Source organism: Chiloscyllium punctatum, chromosome 3, assembly GCF_047496795.1.
Source record: "Chiloscyllium punctatum isolate Juve2018m chromosome 3, sChiPun1.3, whole genome shotgun sequence".
Lineage (NCBI taxonomy): Eukaryota > Metazoa > Chordata > Chondrichthyes > Orectolobiformes > Hemiscylliidae > Chiloscyllium > Chiloscyllium punctatum.
In genome coordinates this window covers 115,580,888-115,601,050 of record NC_092741.1, presented here as the reverse complement: position 1 = coordinate 115,601,050, position 20,163 = coordinate 115,580,888, and the positions used below count along the sequence as shown (strand labels likewise).

The following is a 20,163-nucleotide window of genomic DNA, read 5'->3' as shown; positions in this document are numbered from 1 at the left end:
GCTGTGAGGCAGCAGTGCTAACTACTAAGCCACTAAGCAGTTGTTCTGGAAGGTTCAGTGGCAGAATCAATTTGGCTAGACATAAGGAACAAAAAATGGAACAGTTCTTAAGTCTAGACTATAGGCCAACTAATTGAAAGTCTGTAGAGGAACAAATAACAGGACAATTACAGAGAAATTAGACAGCAATTATAATGAGCAGCTTCAATTATCCAAATCTGGACTGGAATACTGATACTGTAAGGGGCAGCAAAGACAAGGAGAGTTTCCCACAGCAGTATGCCTTCAGTTCAATAGAAAGACTGCACTGTTGGACCTGTTTCTTGGAAATGAGGTTAGCAAAGTGGATCAAGTATCAATAGAGGATCCTTTAGGAGACAGTGGCATTTAAGGGAGAATATAAATGTTTTGGAGGCAGTTTGGAGGAGCTTTACTAGATTGATACCTGGAATGAATGAATTGTCATATTCGCATAGGTTGGACAGACTGGGCTTTTTTTCCACTGGAGTTTGGAAGAGTGAGAGGTGACTTGGTTGAAGTGTGTAAGGTCCTGAATAGTCTTGACAAATTGTATGTGGAAAGGATATTTCCTCTCGTGGTTAGTCCAGAAATAGGGGGCATTGTTTTAAAATTAAGTATAGAGATGGGTGAATTGACTTTCTGTCTCAGGAGGTTATGACACTTTGGAGTTCTCTGCCTCAATAGGCACTGGATGTGGGATCATTAAATACTTTTAAGGCAGATGTGGATAGATTCTTGTTAGACAAAAGAATCAAATGTTATTAGAGGTCAGATGGGAAGCTGAAATTTTAAATACAAACCGATCAGTCGTAATGTTATTGATTGGTACAACAGGTTTGAGGGACTGCATGTTTTACTTCTGTTCCTTTTTTGGATGTTATATACTCTAATATTGCATTTTAAGCATTCAGTTAAATCAAGTAGAATTAGATGAATAAACATTCCTTTACTGGTATAGTATGACTGTGATTGTTTATCTAAGCAAAACATTGAAAGGATTAGGCGATACCCATCAAAATTAATTAAAGAAATAGTTAATGAATGAGCTAATTCTGACATCTTACATACAAGGATTAATTTCAGCAAAGTGCTAGCTCAACCCTTCCATAGCATTGCACAGGAATGAATAAAGTCTTCAGGTGAAGAAGGGACAGAGATCTGGTTACAATTTGACACGTAAAAAGAAATAATTCAAACTTGATTTCAACTGATATTGCCTTCAGTTTCAGGCATCATTGAGTATATATTCTCATTAGGATTTAAATAGTTGAATTTAGAGAAATTTGGGAATAACAATACTTACTTGGACACAGGAATTACTTTGTATTACAGATTGAACAGCTGCCAGTAGCAAAACTGATGTGTGGCAGTTACAATGGAAAATGGAAGTGGAGCCACAGAACACTTTTTCATTCACAATTAAATGCAGAAATTCAGCATATTCAATCTTGCTGATATAACCTACAGAAATACTATTTGGTCCTCAAAAAGGTTCATCAGATTTATGTTTGGACAGAATGAAAATGCATTACAATTTTTTTATTATAATTGATTGTAGAATTTTGATTCAATACCTTATTGCCATTTTGCCCTTGAATGCCTTGAATTCCTTGTTCACCACTGTAACCCTGCAGAATGAAGCAAATTGAACCACTAAATATTGTAATTTTATGTGTCTGGTCAAACTGTTGCTGCATTAACACATATGGGAATTGGACTGAAGTGGTGGTGGTTGGGAAAATTTCCACAATCCACTGGTTCAAATGGGTAAACTGCATTTGCCTTAATTTTAGTAGGAGGACCAGGTTATGGCATATCTTTTATTTATTCTACATTACTTTGATTTACCTAGCTTCCCTTGTGCTAACTGACATTTAGCAACTGAGAGCAAAGATGAGTCAATCAAGTAGGTTTCAGGCCTATTGCTGTGCATTTTTTGTAACCATCTGATTTCAAATGCTTATCCTTGGGAATTAATGAGTGTTTCTCCTGTAACTGCAGACTATCTTTCAATCAAAACATGCTGGCTACAGATCTTGAATACTTCAATCAACTTATAATGGAAATCGTATGTATTGTCTCGGCAACTTAATTTTGTTAATCATGTTTCTAATCAGCAAAGTATAAGAAACATGTGTCTGTTACATCAATACAAATTAGACATAATGACCATGAGAATAAACTGCAAAGCATCAAATTCATTTTGAATAATTCCCATGTTACAACAATTGATTGAGCTGCTGTGCAGCTTTTCCCGCATTTCATTGATAATCGATATTTAAAGGGTTTCTTTCACTGTTGCTTTTGTATGTTGGTGCTCATCCATATCGCAAAGGTAAGTTCAGTCATATGGACCTGGGCTTCCTTCACTATCGAGAGGACTCGTCTCTATTCTAATATTTAAGACATTCAAATAGGAGGACATTCTATTGGATCTAAAATGATAAATGATTCAGAGCAGACAAGAGAAGTAAAACTGAAATAATGTCTCAGCAATAGTGATCATAAATTAATGTGCTTTATAATAATAACTGAGAAGAGTATAAGCTTGACAAAGACTAGATGAACGTATTGGAGATAAAACTATGGTAAGGGCCTGGGAATAGACTGAGGGGAAGGAAAAAGGACAAAATTGATAAGTAGTAATGTAGAATAGCAATGGGAAAGATTTAAATACTTCCTAATATTTTATGTTAGGAAAATACATTCTGCTAAAATTTAACATGTTGGGCAAAGTAAATATATCTGCCGCCCTTAAACACCAGTCAATAGAAATAGACAGGCAGATGCAGCATACAATTAAGAAGGAAAATGGTCTGTTTACCTTTATTGCAAGGAGATTTGAATTCAGAATTAAGGACATTTTACTGCAGTTATGCAGGGTCTTGGTGAGACTGCACCTGGAATATTATGTGCAATTTTGACCCTCCCATACACGAGAGCGGACATATGTGCCCGAGAGAGCACAGCAAAGGCTGAATGGACTGATATCAGGAATGGTAGCATTAGTTTTAGAGGAGAGTTAGTTAGTTGTATTTGTACTGACTAGAGTTTAGAAAAATGAGAAGATCTGATTGAAACACATAAAATTCTAACAGAGCTCGACTGATGCATGGAGGATGGGGAATCAAGCGCCCCTGGTTGAAGAATAAAAGGTCACAATTTCAGGTTTTAGGGATATGGAATTCCTATTGGTGAATTCACTCGTAGCTAAATTTAACACGAGCCAACTGTAATTAAATAGGTCTTCCACTCATCTCATATGCTCTTCCCTAGTGTTACTATATACTACAACATCATCTACATACACTAAATTTTCATTGTAGGGAAGAGAATAAGGAGAAACAAGTTTGGTAAAAGAAGTGGCAGCTGACAGAGATAACAAGCATAAGGTAGCCAGAGTTGTCAATAACCCTCCAAGTAAATTTAACCAGCTATGATTAATTCATAAGCTTCTGGAGTTTAGCAAGGCTGTTCTTTAATCCAAATGGCATGACTCAGCATTGGTATTACGTATTTAGTGTGAAAAAAGCAGATATTGCTTTACCTCTTGAAGTTAATGGCGCTTGCCAGTACCTCTTCAACAGATCAATCGTAGAAAGGAAAGACACATGCCAACCTTATAAATGTTACCTTACAACTCTAGAATTGTTGTAATCTGTAATCTATGCAAAGTCTACTTCATCCTTCCAGTTTAGGAACCACTCTACTGTGAACTCAAGCTGCTTTGACTAGGTTCAATCAAATGGTTTTTCAGGATGTGTTGAATTCTGTCCACCTGGGCTTAACTGATAAGGATGTTGTTTTCTTGGTTATGACTTTCCTCTGTCCACATCATGTCTCGCTAATGGAATACATCCAGGTATATCTCTATAGATTACCTCATACTTCCTCTTGCAAGATCCTACCATTGTCTTTTCTCCAAGTACGAGAGTGCAGTGTTTAGCTGTCTCAATAATTCTGGGTTAGCTGGTTAAATTTACAAGCATAAACTCTGGCTACCTTATGCTTGTTATCTCTGTCAGCTGCCACTTCTCTTACCACACTTGTTTCTCCTTATTCTCTTCCCTAAATGATACCCTTTCAGTTTGTTTATGTGACATAACTGATTCTGCTTCCTACAATCAGGAGTATTTATTAAATAAATCAATTTACTAACCCTTCTCACTACTTTATGTTGATATAGATTCCTCAAAGCATTTCAAAAAAGTAGCCTGAGACCCTAACTTTCCTAGTTGTTTTCAGCAGGTGAAAAGTGACTATTTCAGGAGTAATGCAGCTGGTCCAACCACTTAGTTTAAAAAAAAGAGAATTTACTTGCAAGGTTATCAAATGAACACAAATGAAAGAGAACAGAATGTAGAATAACTTGACCTATCTGAAAACTCAACAGATTATCCCAACTTAATAGTGTTGTTTCAAATTCCTGCAACAATTCCCATAAACATCCCTTGGCAAAAAATGGTAAAATCAAACACAGGGTCTTACAGGAGGGAGAGATGGCAGAGAGATTCAACATCGAACACCTTCTTCCGTGTAGCTGTTGCTTTGACCAGCAGCCTCAAAAAACTGACTAGGTCTGAACAGTCAGACTCTAAAAACCAAAACAAACCAGAGGAAAGCTGAGCAGGGAGAACTGACCACTCCCCTTTCATTATTCAAGTGGTTTTAAAAAAAAACCTGAAAGCTTCTTCAAGTAGTTAAATGCAGACAAATGGAGCCTCCGTCTTTTTGACCCCTTTGAAAAAAAACTCAAAGACAACCTAACCTTGTTAAAGGAGCAGCATCGTCACACCTCCTTCCTTAAAAAAAAAATCAATATTTAAAGGTGGCTTCATTTTAAAACTCCTTAATTTTACACTGTTAGCATATATCCATGCAAACATGAACTCTAAATTCTATTACAGTCTGCTTTACTCCTGCCATCGAACATCTCAGTTTTTCATTCAAGTCTCAACAATGCATCAGCAATCATGTTTTCTCATCCTGCCACATGCACAATTTTTGAATTGAATGGCTGTAACAACACACTGTATTTAAATAATCTGCAATTTTTGTCCTTGAATTTCTCTATAAACTTAAATGGGTTATAATCAGTGTATATGATTGTCTTAGATACATTACTGATAACATAAACATTGAAATGTTGTAAGGCCAACACCTAACTCAAAGTGTCCTTCTCAACTATCGAAGATTTCTGTTGACTAAAGTTCAGTTTCCTGGAGAAATACCTGATAGGTCTTTCTATCTTCTCGTTGTCTTTCTGTAAGAACACAGCACTGACACCCACATCAGTTGCACCAAGAGCCACTTTGAATGGCTTTGTGTAATTAGGTGTGGTTAATACTAGGGCAGTGGTTAACACTGCTTTCAGGCTGTCAAATGCCTTCTGACAGTCCACTGTCCACTGAAACTTCTTGCCTTTCTTTAGCAATTCAGTGAGTGGAGCAGTCACACTGCTAATATTTGGTACGAATTTCTGATAAAATCCACTGAATCCCAGGAATTGTAGTACTGCTCTTTTTGTTGATGGTATGGGAAACTCCCCAATTACCTTTGCTTTTGCATTCCTTGGGGCCATTTGTCCATGTCCAATAACATGGCCCAAGAAGGTGACTTGGGTTTTGGCAAATTCACTTTAGCCAGATTTATTACCAAGCCTGCCTTCGAAAGTAGATTGAACCATTCTGATATACATTGCAAATGTTCCTTCCATGTGTGACTAAAAATCATCAGGTCATCTACATATATAACACAACTGGGTAGACCTGAAATGTGGCTGGCACATTTTTCATACCAAATGGCATAACTTTAAATTGATACAGTCCGTTCTGTGTTGCAAAAGCCAAAATTGTCTTCACTCTTTCTGACAAAGGTACCTGCCAGTATCCTTCGAGTAACTCCAACTCAGAAATACAAGTAGCTTGTTCCACCTTTTCAAAACAGTCTTCCAAATGTGGAATTGAATATGTCTTTGTGACTGCATTGACTTTGCAATAGTCCACACGTAACTATTGGGTACCAACTGGTTTTGGCACAGTCTTCTTTGGCTTTCCGTCCTCGTCAAAATACCTTTTGAGCATATTCGCATGACACACTCTAAGATTTCTTTCAGTCTGGAGTCCTCATCAAATAGTTCACCTCACTCAATCCCCTTTCGACCTGATATGGTCCACTGAACCTTGTTTTTAAAGGTTCACCTATCACTGGAAGTAACTTTGTCTCCGACAGCAAAATTGTGAGTTTTTGATTTCTTGTCTGCTTCCAGTTTCATTGCATGCAGTGAGACTTTTAAATGCTGTCTAACCAACAACCCCGTTCTATTTAATTATTCCCTAAAATCTGACACATACTTCAAATACGTGGTCTCTGAATTCTGACTTGCCAATTTCTCCTTAATCAATTTTAGTGGTCCTCTCACTTCATGCTCAAAACTAATTTAAATGGACTGAATCTGCTTGATTCATTTGCTGAATCACCGATCGCAAAAAGTCCTAACGGAATTCCCTTATCACACTCATCTGGATAATCTTGACTATAAGCCCTCAACATGGTCTTTAATGTCTGATGCCACCTTTCTAGTGCTCCCTGCGATTCAGGATGGTATGTAGTAGATTTGAATCGTTTTATTCCTAAGCTGTTCATAAATTCCTTGAATAATTTTGATGTGAAGTTTGACCATTGATGTGATCGTATTTCTGGGGAGTCCGTATCTCGTGAAAAAGTTGAGTAACTCCGCTGCAATCCTTTTAGCTGTGATATTGCGTAATGGAATGGCCTCTGGAAATCTAGTGGACACATCCATTATTGTTAACAAGTACTGATTCCCACATTTTGTTTAGGTAGGGGGTCCTACACATTCAATTAAGAATCCTGTAAAAGGGTCATCAAATGGAGGAATAGGTATTAGAAGTGCAGATTTTATTACTGCCTGTGGTTTTCCAAATTCAACTACATCTATTAGTAAAAATATTAATTTATTTTAGCTTGAGTTTTTCTCATCCCTAAATGACCCCTAACTGGTAGTCCATGTGCCACTTGTAACACCTCTTCTATAACTCACTCGCAATATGACTTGATGAACTTATTCCCATTTCTCATCTGCCTGAATGTGTGACAGTCTCCATTTCCTCATTAAGACATAATTTTTAAGATAGTAGTACACCAGGATGCATCTAGGATCTTCTTCTGTGTCTGCTTTTTGATACAATTGGTTTGGTTTCTCATCTTTCTGCTGTTAGTTAATTTCTCTGAAATGAAGATGTCTGCTTTGACATCTATCTGCTCCTGATTTGTCTCAACCATTTGATTAAACATGGTCTCTGCTAATTCCACTTCAGCTTTCTTATCTGTACTCTGACCTCTCCTGTTTCAACTGGCAACTTTGTGACCTCGTTACTACACAGTCGGGGAAATTCCAGGATATGTGTCCTGCAATAGTTAAGTTGCCTGAATTTCCACTGGCTCTTCAACCACAGTAGGCATCACTCCTGGCTGTGAACAAGCTATATCGTTAACAAGGACAAATTGTATTTCTGGAGCTTACAGTGTCTAGTGTCTAATACTCCTACCATGACTTCTCCACTCTTCACTGGATACTCCAACCTCTACATAATTGAGCAGTTCTTGTCTCACTATGAATTCGCATTACTAGCACTTTTTCTGGCAATAATCCGTCAGATGTACATATCTCCTCATCCTACAACATCAAAGATTGAAAGGATCCTGTATCTTTTAATATGGTAATCTCTTTGCTTGTTGCTCCTAGCCTATGTGAATATCTTTGCAGGTTTAAGAAGATCTGGCACTTCCTCCTTAACCAACCTCTGACCTGGTTGTACATTCTGGTTCAGCTCTTCAGCCTCCACTGTGCATTCTGTTACCATTCCAACAAAACTCACTGGCTTATCTTATTTTCCTACATCTGGCTTCCCAGTGCTTTTCCTAACACACCAACACTGTGATTTCACATTACCTACTTTATTGCAATGAAAACACCGGAGCTTATTAACTTTTCTTTCCCCTTCAAGGGTTTCCTTTTTCACTGTGCTAAGTTATCCTTCACCTAGATCTACCTTTCACTTTCCACGTGATGATTTCTCTTTTCCCCAATTTCTATGCCTCATGGATTGAAACTGATGTTGGAAGCCAACCTTTGATTTATGAACCAACTCATAATCATCAGCCATTTCAGCTGCTCATCTTGCAATTTTAATTTCCTGCTCTTCCACATGAGTTCTTACTACTTCAGGAAATGAATTTTTGAACTCCTCCAAAATAAACGGCTTTCCAAGAGCCTCATAGGTTTGCTCTACTTCTAATATCCTTATCCATTTATCAAGATTACTTTGTTTGATTCTTTCAAATTCAGTGTAGGTCTGACCTGAGTCCCTCCTTTGATTTCTGAAATGTTGTCTGTAGGCTTCTGGTACAAGCTCATGTCCATTTAAGGTGGTATTTTTCACCTCCTCATATGCCCCAGATCCCCCCTCTGACAGCGATGCAAATACCTCACTAGCTTTCATCCTACAAGTTTTGTTTCAATCAACAAAACCCACATGGTCACTGGCCACTTCATTTGTTTAGCCACCTTCTTATATGAGATGAAAAAAAGCTTCTACATCCTTCTCATCAAATTTTGGCAGTGTTTGAATATATTTAAACAGATTCTCACCAGGCCTTTGGCTACCATGGGTTTGCTCATTCTCATTCTCCTCCTCACTAAACTTACCTTCAGCCTTCATCTCCTTCCTTTTAAGCTGACTTTCCTCACTAAGTGCCAAATTCTGAAGTTCAAACTTTCTCTCTTTCTTCCTTTCCTCTTTCCCCTTCTCTCTCTTCTTTCTCTCTCATTTTCGTTTTGCTCTGCTAAAATGATTTGTTCTTTTTCTCTTTCCCCTGCTTTTAACTGTAATTCAAACAGTTTCATTTCTTTTGCCCTTTCTTTGTCTTTTGCCTCTATTGGGCGGCACGGTGGCTCAGTGGCGTGGATTGCTGCCTCACAGCGCCAGGGTCCAAGGTTTGATTCCAGCCTCGGGTGACTGTCTGTGTGGAGTTTGCACATTCTCCCCGTGTCTGTGTGGGTTTCCTCCGGGTGCTCCGGTTTCCTCCCACAATCCAAGGATATGCAGGTCAGGTGAATTGACCCCACCTAGTCTGTATACTATGGGCAATTTAGCATGACCAACTAACCTAACTTGTACATCTTTGGACTGTGGGAGGAAACTGGAGCATCTGGTGGAAACCCACATGGACATGGGGAAAATGTGCAAACTCCACACAGACTGTGACCCAAGGCTGGAATCAAACCCGGGTCTCTGGAGCTGTGAGGTAGCAGTGCTATCCACTGAGCCACCATGCTACCTTGAAAGAGCCATTGCTACTCCAAGCACTGTTTAAACTAACTGAATTGAACATGTGGAATAAAAGACACAAACACCTTCCACTTGCTGATTTCGAGTCCAGCAAGCCTAATCCCAAATCGGAATGATCGAAGAAATCCCGCAAAGAGCCCCCAATCTGTATGGACCAGGTCAGACTCCTTCAAAATATTTCAAGAAAGGAGCCCAGACCCTAACTTGGCTAGTTATTTTAAGCAGGTGTAGAGTGAAAATTCCAGGAATGATGCAGCTGTCCCAACCACTTAGTTTTAAACAGAACAGAATTTATTTGCAGGATTACCAAATTAAGCACAAACAAAGGGACAAGAACATAGAATAACGTAACCTATCTGAAAACCCAACAGGCAATCCCAACTTAATGATGTTATTCCAAATTAGTGCAACAATCCCCACAAAAATACCATCGGCAAGAAAGGTAAAATCAAACACAACGTTTTACCGGAGAGAGAGAGATGGCAGAGCAATTCAGCATGGAACACCTTCTTACATGTAGCTGTTTCTTTGTCCAGCAGCCTCAAAAAACTAGGTGAAGGTGAGGACTGCAGATGCTGGAGATCAGAGTCAAGATTAGAGTGGTGCTGGAAAAGCACAGCAGGTCAGGCAGCATCTGCTCCTCGGATGTTGCCTCAAAAACTGACTAGGTCTGAACAGCTAGCCTGCTAAAACTCAAAACAAACCAGAGGAAAGCTGACCTGGGAGAACTGGCTACTCCCCTTTCATTGTACAAGTGCTTTTAAGAAAAAACTTGAAAGCTTCTTCAAGTAGATAAAAGTAGATAAACTGGAGCCTCTGTCTTTATGACCCCTCTGAAAAAAAAACTCAAGGACAACCTAACCTTGTTAAAGGAACAGCATCATCACAATATGAATGACTGAATTCCATGTTCAGAGGTTCACCTTGCAAAGGCAACAATACCAATATAACACAAAGAACTGCAGACGCTAGAAATCTGAAACAGAAAACATAAATTGCTGGAGAAAAATGCAGCATATCTGGCAACATTTGTGGAGAGAAAGAAAAGCTAATGCTTTGAGTCCAGAGACCCTTCTTCAGAACGGATTGTGCAAATTGGTTTTGACTGTTGAGAACAAAGAGAAGGCTCCAAGACTGGTGGAGATCTGATCACTTTGTTCTCTGTCTTGTTCCTGGCCTCAAGCTTTTCAGTTACCTGAGAACAAATTGCATGTTTGTTGGCAGGCAAAAGGCTTTGTCATTTATAATTAATCACTAGTCTATAGGCCACCCTAAGTCTTGTTGCTAACCAGAGTTCAAACATAATACAGAATCTCTTGGCACCAGTTTCTTTGCAACACAAACTTCAATAACTGGTTGTTCAAGCAGCAATTTAAACAATACCTGCCAACAGTGTCAGGTTACTCGCTTTTCAAAGCATGTGGCAATCCTTGCAAAACACTGTTTTTTCAAATATTTCTTTCTCATTTTCAATCCACTACTTAAGAAAATGAAAAGACACAGTGTTTACAATTTTTTCACTCAGAGGGTCAACCTATGGAATTTACTCTGACTGTGGAAGCCAGATCAATAAGTATATTCAAAAAAGAGATTTATACAGTTTTAGGTGTTAAAATCATCAAGACATATGCTTCGAATATAAAAGTATGGTGTTGAGATGCAGATCAGCAATCATTATATTGAATGGTGGAGCAGACTCGAAGAGTTGAATGATCTACTCATGCTCCTAATTTCTGTGCTTCTAATTTGGAGCTGGGGACCAGCTATTATTAACCTTGAAAGGAACTAAAAACAACAGGAATTAAGGTGAGAAGAGAAAGGGACCTAGGGTCAACTTTTTCATGCAGAGAGTGGTGCATGTATGGAGCTGCCAAAGGAAGTGGTGGAGGCTGGTACAATGAAACATTTAAAAGGCATCTGAATGGGTACATATATACGAGTTTAGAGGGATATGGGTCAAATGCTGGTAAATGGGATTAATTTAGGATATCTGGACAGCATGGACAAGTTGGACTAAATGGTTTGTTTCTGTGCTGTAGAACTCTATGACTCTATAACTGGTGTGAGAGTTCAGGGGAAGAACATGGTAGACAGTGCATAATGTGGATGAATGTGAGGTTATACACTTTGGTTGGATGAACAAAGGTTCAAAGTATTTCTTAAATGGTAAAAGATTGAAAAGTATTGGTGTTTGAAAAAGCCTGGGTATTCTTGTTCATAATTCACTGAAAGCTAACATCAAGTGCAGCAAGTAATTAGGGAGACAAATAGAAAGCTGCCTTTTATTGCAAGAGGATTCAAGTACAGGAGTAAGGTGGCTTGTTTCAATTGTACAGAACTTTTGTGAAACTGCATCTGAGGTGCTATGTATAGGTTCCTAACCAAAAGATTTAGTGCAGCAGAGGTTGACTTTTTCAATTCCTGGGATGGTGGAGTGTCCTATGAAGAAAGATTACGGACATGTGGCCTGTGTTCTCCAGTATTTTGAAGAATGAAAGATTATCTCATTGAAACTTACGATATTCTCAAGGAGCTAGACAGTGTCAAAACTGGGACAGCTGTCTCACAGACCAGCCTGATGTGTTATACTCAAAGAATCATATGTTACAGACAACTTTCAAGACAATACCATCATCCCCCCAGGTATGTTCTGCCCAACTGGACCAACACACTCAGTAAAGATATAGTCAGGGCGGAGTTTTCCTAAGAGTCCTCAGCATGAAAGCTGGACCCCATGAGTTCTTATAACATCAGGTCAAATATAGGCAAGGAAACCTCCCACAGATTACCTTATATTATCCCTTCTTGGCTGCTAATCAGCTATGTTGAACATCACTTGGAGGAAGCACTGAGGGTGGCAAGAACACAGAAAATGTCCTGTGTTGGGGACGTCAATGTCCAGTACCAAGGGCACCCCAATGTCTGAGTTGGTTGAGTCCTAAAGAAAACATAGCTGCTACACTGGATCTATGGTGAAGGTGGTGATGGGATCAATAAGAGGAAAAAGCATATTTGACCCCACTACAGATGCATCTGTCCATGACAGTATCATTAAGGATGTCTACTGCATACCCCTTGTAGAGAAGTCTCATATTCACACAGAGCTTACATTCCGTCGTGTGTGTGGCACCATCGTTGTGCTAAGAGGGATACATTTTGAACTTATCTTGCAATTCAAGACTAGGCATCCATGAGGCTCTGCGGACCATCAGCAGCAGCAGAACTATATGCAAACAAAATCTGCAGTATCATGATTTGATATAGTCCCCTACTCTATTATCATCAAGTGAGGGATCAGCCCTGGTTCATTGAAGAGTGCAGAAAATAATGCCAGGAATAGAACTAGGTGCACCGAAAAATTAGACGTCACTCGTGAAGCTATTATGCAGCATTACATACACATCAAACAGCAAGAGAAGAAACTGAAAGACAGAGCAAAGCAATTCTACACCCAGTGTATCAGATCTCAGCTCTGCAGTTCTGTCAAATCTGGCCATGGTTGTCATTGGACAATTAAACAATTCACTGGGAAGAGCAGGTCCACAAATACCTCCATTCTCAATGATGGGGAGCACATCAGTGTAAAAGATAAAGTAGAAGCATTTGCAACAATTTTCAACCTCAAGGATCAAACGGATGATCCATCTCAGCCTCATCCAGAGGTCTCTGGCATCTATAGCTAAGGCAATTTACTATTCATGACATCAATAAACAGCTGAAGACATTGCCTACGGGGCGGCACGGTGGATAGCACTGCTGCCTCACAGCACCAGAGACTCAGGTTCAATTCCCACCTCAGGCAGCTGTCTGTGTGGAGTTTGCATGTTCTCCCCGTGTCTGCGTGGGTTTCCTCCGGGTGCTCTGGTTTCCTCCCACATTCCAAAAATGTGCAGGCTAGGTGAATTGGCCATGCTAAATTGCCTGTAGTGTTAGGTGAAGGGGTAAATGTAGGGGAATGGGTCTGGGTGGGTTGCTCTTTGGAGGGTCGGTGTGGACTTGTTGGGCCGAAGGGCCTGTTTCCACACTCTAATCTAATCAAAGGCTATGAGCCCTGAAAAATTCCAGCAACAGTACTGAAGACTCATGCTCCAGGAGTGCGAGGAATGTGTTACTCAACATTGCGGTTCAGCAGTATGGGGGGAGGCAGGGAGGGTGCAGCTACTCAGCTTCACTGAAGTGGATTAAGAAGAGTTTGTGACTGGAATGCTGGGAGCAGAGCTGGAATGTGTAGTGAGTCGCACAGATGTGAAGTAGACTGAGCAAGAGATAGGAGGAGCCTGTGCTTCTGAAACACATTGATAGCATGGGAATAGCAGCTTAGAAACAGTAGGAGACAACAGAGTCAGTAGCTTTTCAAACAATGTGAGCGAGTGCATTAGCAAATTCATAAAGACAAGAATGAACTTGTGTGAGAAGGGCAGCAACTGCAAGAAATAAAACCCTGTGGCAGAAAGCCCCTTTAACTTGGTTTCCTAGCAGATGTGTGACATCACATCACAAGAAAACAGGTTGGTAATTACTTGGTATTTTTTCTGAGTTTTATGATTGGCCAATGGGTTTAAATAAAGAGATCTTAATACAGCTGAAGAATACCATTAAGAAATTCACATGTAAAATATTTAGCATCCAAATTAATTAAGTAAATAACACAGAAACGGTCAAGATGCTGCAGCTGTAGCATGTTGGATCTGGTGGATGCCAGTGCGATCCATATTTGCTTGAGGAACTTTGACTCAGAGCTGATGGGCTGGAAACTGAGTTGAAGACACTGGCCGGGAGGAGGAAAGGTAGTTGGACTCTGTGTTTCAGAAGGCATCACATCCCTGAGACTAAGTGCATCAAATTTGGTCAGTGGTCAGGTCAGGTACTGGAGAGTGAGATAGTGAGTGAAGCAGGTATAGGGATCCAGAATTTAGTTTGGAGGGGCCTCAACCAATGCCATTATCTAACAGGTACAAGAACATAGGTTGCAGGGAGGATGTACAAAGCATCACCGCACCATAATCCAGAAAACAATTCAAGTAGGAAGAGGAAAAAGAAGAACAGTAATTATAATTTGGGGATAGCTAAATGAATATGACTTCATAACTATAATGGAGATGTGGTTACATGGTCTCCAAGACTACAAACTCAATTTTCAAAGTTAGACAATGTTCCAGAAGAATAGGCAAAAATGGAAAGGAGGTGGGACAGCTTTGTGAATAAAGGATGGTATCAGTGTGATGGTGAGCAGTGACATAGGTGCAATAGATCATGATGTGGAATCAGTTTGGGTGGAAATAAGAAAAAGCAAGGGAAAGAAATCACAGGTGGGAGTCATCTAAAGGCCCCTGAAGAGTTGCCTCATTGTAAGTCAAATGTGACAATGTAAAATTCAGAACTTCAATAACTGTTCATGGATTGAAAGGATCAACAATGAAAATCTGATACACATGTAAAAAGGCAGCAATAACTCTGTCTGGAATAAACTGTTTCTTAAGATGAAAAGGGCAAAGAGAAACTGTTATAAAGGAATCAAAATGTGAATTAACCATCCCTAGGAAGAAGCAATGTAAACAATCTGTTTCCTGGGAGAAAGGAGATAACACTTCTTGATAACTAGCTGCCTCAAGACAAATGGGCAATTAAGGCTGACTGCAGATGAAATGTATTGACATAAAGGAGTTAAATGCAGGAAAAGTGGTGTTTTTAACGAGAGAGCTAACACTAAATATAACAAAGAACAGGGGAACTACTTGTGATAAGAAGGCAAGGTATAGATTTGAGGTCTCAAGAGTGTAATCAATATTGGGAATGAAAGAATCTATTAATACATCAATAATGTCACATCGCAAACTTTAAAGAGAGAAAAACAACACTTCATAAGGATCAAACCCTGGACACTTCCACAGATGGACACTGTTGGTGAAATCTTAACTAAATTTCACTATTAATTGGATAATAGCCAAGTTGATTTGTGATGCTTAACTGGCTTACTTGAGGGGTCTTATTTTGGTTCTACACGCAATAAAATTTAAATCATTGTTTCAGTACTTGATTGTCTGTCAGATGTAACTTGTGGTAATTTATCTATAATGCAAAGTATAATTTGACAAATAATGGAGGTATAAAAGAAGGGTGCAAAATTATTATGGGTGATTTTAACCTGCATATTGACTGGTCAAATCAGATGGGCAAGGATGATTTGGAAGACGAGTCTCTAGACTGCATCAGGAATTATTTCTACATGGTTCCCTAACCGATCCAGTAATGTGAAGGCATAGAAAACAGGAGCAGCAGCAGGCCACTTGTCCCTTTGAGCCTGCTCTGTCATTCAATATGATCATTCAACTCAGCACCCCATTCCCACTTTCTTCCTGCTCTTTAATCATTTTAGTTCTAAGAACAATACTCAAAACTCTTTCTTCAAAATGTTCAATGTTTTGGTTTTAACTGCTTGCTGTGACAGAGAACTCAACAGGCTTACCAGTTTCTGGGTGAAGAAAATTCTCCTCATCTCAGTACTCAAGGCCTACCTATCAGAGAATCATTAAACTGTGACCCCTGGTTCTGAACTCTGCAGTCATCCTTCCTGTGTTTACCCTACCTAATTCTACGGGAATTTTGTAGGTTTCTATGAAATCCCCCACATTCTTCTAAATTCCAGTGAATACAGTCCGAGCTGACATAGCCTCTCTTTATATGCTAGTCCTGCCATCCCTGAAATCAGTCTGGAAAATCTTCATCATATTCACTTAACAGCCAGGACATCCTTCCTCAGATAAGACGACCAAATCTGCACACAATATTCTAGATGTGGTCTCATCAAGGCCCTGTATAATCTCTGCTCCTGTACTTGAATCCTCTTGCTATGAGGAATAACATATCATTTGCCTTCTCCATACCTGCATGTTTACAATTAGTGATTAGAAAACAGACACCCAGAGCTCATTGCACTTCCTCCATTCTAATCTATAACCATTCAGATAATAACCTGCTTTCCTTTATTGTTACCAAAGTGAATAACCTCATATTTATCGAAATTAAACTTAAAGAAATTTGAAAAACAAATAGTAAGAGTTTCTACGGGGAAATGAAAGCAAGGAGTTAAAATAAATATGGGACTCTTGGAGGATGCAGCTGGGAAACATCTGGGCAACAGGGAAATGGGAGCTAATTTAATCAATATTTTGTTTTAATCTTCATGGTCGAGGACATTATGAACATTCTAAAGATAACCCAGGATGATGCTGATAGAAGTAAATATCGTGTAATAGTTTCATGAGGGGCAAGGTATTTGACAAATCAATTGGACTAAAGGAAGATGTAGCCAGTACTCATTAGTTTGTATCTAAGAGCTTTAAAGGAAAGGGCTGCAGAGAAAATGCAGGCATTGGCTGAAATATTCTAGAACTCACTGGGAGGGTTCCAGCTGATTGGATACTACTCTGGATGCACGGTGAGGTGTCACCGAAACAACTACACAGTGATATCAATGACTTTCATCCCACCATCAGACTTACCATGGACTACTCTTTAGTATCTCTCATTTTTGGACACATGCATCTCCATCAAGGATGGGCACTTCAGCACCGCACTCTATCACAAACCCACGGATAAGCTCACGAGGATACACTTCTATAGCTTTCACACTAAACGTATTAAAACAGCCATCCCCTACGGACAAGTCCTATACATACTCGGGATCTGTTCAGATGAGGAGGAATGTGATGGACACCTGAAGGTGCTCAAGGATGCCCTCATAAGAACAGGCTATGATGTTCAACTCATTGATCGCTAGTTCCGATGTGCCACAGCGAGAAACTGTAATGACCTCCTCAGGAGGCAGACACGGGTTGAGCGATTGGGTACCCTTCATTGTTGAGTACTTCCCAAGAGCCAAAAAACTACACCATGTTCTTCGCAGCCTGCAACACATTATTGAAGAGGATGAGCACCTTGCCAAGACCATCCTTATGCCTCCACTTCTCGCCTTTAAACAACTGCCAAACCTTAAACAGATCACTATCCGCAGCAAACTGTCCAGCCTTCAGGATAACATCGACCACAACACCTTTTCAAGGCAACCACTGCAACTCGTGTCAGAGTGTTGACACAGAAAGCACCGTTACACGTGTGAACACCACACACCATATAGGCGGCAGGTACTCATGTGACTCGGCCAACGCTGTCTATCTCGTACATTGCAGGCAAGGTTGCCCCAAGGTAATGGTATATTGGTTAGACCAAGCAGATGCTACAATAATGGATGAATGGACACCGCACAACAATCACCAGACAGGGGTGTTCCCTCCCAGTCGGGGAACACTTCAGTGGTCATGGACATTCAGCGTCAGATCTTTGGGTGACTGCCTTCCAAGGCAGACTTCAGGACAGGTGACAACGCAAAGTGACCGAGCAGAGGTTGATAGTCAAGTTCGGTATCCATGAGGTTGGCCTCAACCGGGACCTTGGATTCATGTGACATATAGGTGACCCCACTACACTATACTCTCTCTCTCTATATATGTATATATACACATACACTTACATTCTTCCATACTCACACAGACCCTCTCTCAAACAGATGCTCTCTCTTTTTCACAAACACACACACCCCCACACTCACTTCCACGCAAGCACCCTCTCACAGACTTATACCCCATCACACTCACACTTTACCAAGCTTGCACACATGCAAACACACACTCTCTCACGTGCACTCACGCGCATACACTCATATGCACACACTCACTCTCTGTCTCTCCTGCATGCGCACACACATGCAAGTCTATAGTGTGAACTTGTATTTACAGAATTATATTTGCAGATAGATTCTATTCTGCTCAAAAAATACACAATCTGCAGGCAGTCAATGCAGACAGTCAATCCACATAATATTTTGTAAATTCCACTTTGTAAATAGAACCAGTCTTACTCAAGATTGGAATACAGACAGACTCTAACCTCACAACTTTGATGCATTGTCTGAGCTAAGATGTCACCTTTTTTTTATAAAATATTAAGTTATCTTGAGAATGAGGCTTAGAAGTTCTGGGATTTACATATTAATGGACCAAAACCTGTATCCCATAAAAGATCAAAGACTTAACAACAATCTGGGTTTGTAACATATTATTTTACTTGCATGACACTGTAATTTTTTGCTACAAATTCTGTGTCTCATGGTCTTGCTTCACAACCACCTGAAGAAGGAGCAGGGCTCCAAAAGCTAATGCTTTCAAATAAACCTGTTGGACTATAAGCTGATGTTGTGCGATTTTCAACAGTCAAACATAGTCAACATGGTTTTGTGAAAGGGAAAGGGACAATTTTGGCAGAATATTTTGAGGCTATCACAAGCAGAGTGAATAAAGGTAGATGTAAAGTAATTGAATCATCATGAGCCATTTGATAAGGTGCCGCAAAAAAGGCACAAGAAAGGAGCTCATAATATTGGGGTAATGTAGTAACATGGAATGAGTTTTGGTTAACACAAAGAAAACAGAGTCAGAAATAATGGATCTTTTTTAGATTGAATGGATATAATTAGGGAGTGCAGAAGGATCAGTCCAGGGTTTCAGTTATAGTTATTATCTATATTAGTGACTTAGAATAGGGGCAGAGTGTAAAGCATCCAAAATTGCTGATGATACAAAAATAGGTGTGAGGATAAGTTGTGATGAAGTCATAAGGAATCTGCAAAGTGATATAGCGAGGTTGAATAAGTGGGCAAAATCTTGGCAGACAGATTTTAATCCAGGCAAGTATAGGGTCATGCACTTTGGTAGAACATATCAAAGGCACACCATTACTTAAATGAAGATAAACTCTAAAGAATGTGGTGCAAAGGGATCGGTGTGTTCTTGCGTACGAAACACAAAATGTTAGCATGCAGGTACAGAAAGTAATTAAGAAGACAAATGGAATTTTGCACCTTATTAGTAGAGATTCTGAGTTTAAAAGCAAGGAAGTCTTCTTACAACTGTACAGGGTTCTAGTGAGGCTACACTTGGAGTAAAACAAAGAACTGCATATGCTGGAGTTCAGAAACAATCAAAAACAGAAATAGTTGGAGAAATTCAGCAGGTCTGGCAGAATCTGTGAAGAAAAAACTGTGTTAACGTTAACATTGTCTTCTCTTCACAGATGCTGCCAAACCTGCTGAGGTTTTCCAGAAATTTCTGTGTTTGTTTATTTTTGCACCTGGAGTATTGTTTTGATTCCTGTATTGAAAAAAAAGGATAGATACTGGCAATGGAGGCTGTTCAAAAGATATTCACTTGGTGGATTCCTGGGATGAATGGATTCTCAAGAACAACTAATCAAGTTGGGCCTTTGTTCATCAAAGTTTAGAAAACTGAAGGGTGATCTTATAGAAACATGCAAGATTCTGAGAGGGGATGACAGAAAGAGAACAATACACCAGTTGGGAGAATCTCAAACTAGTGGACATACAAAATAAGGGATACTCATTTAAAACTAAGATGCAAAGGAATTTCTACTCCCCGAAGGTAGTGAAAGCCTGGAATACTCTACCTCAGAGAGTTCTAGAGACTGGATAACTGTAAGTGTTTAAGGAGGAGGTAGATGGATTTTTGAAATATCAGGGAATTGATGGCCATGCTGAGTTGGCATAAAAGAGAAGTTGAGCCCTGGGACAGATCCGGCATGCTTTTATTGAATGGCAGTGTGTAATTGCGGGACTGAATGGCCTAGTATTGCTCATATTTCTCATCATCTTACATTCTCAGACTTGCCCAACCAAGCTGTTGTGGTACAGTCAGAG

General features: G+C 39.7%; 1 protein-coding gene across 1 annotated transcript in view; it reads right to left on the bottom strand.

Annotated features, from left to right (window-relative positions):
• The window catches only part of col21a1 (collagen, type XXI, alpha 1), a 448,863-nt gene that overhangs the window by 111,038 nt on the left and 317,662 nt on the right, over positions 1 to 20,163 (bottom strand). The window contains exon 21 of the mRNA XM_072549080.1: positions 1,596 to 1,649. Within this exon, the coding sequence (XP_072405181.1) occupies positions 1,596 to 1,649 (54 nt within the window). The remainder of the gene's footprint in view (positions 1 to 1,595; positions 1,650 to 20,163) is intronic.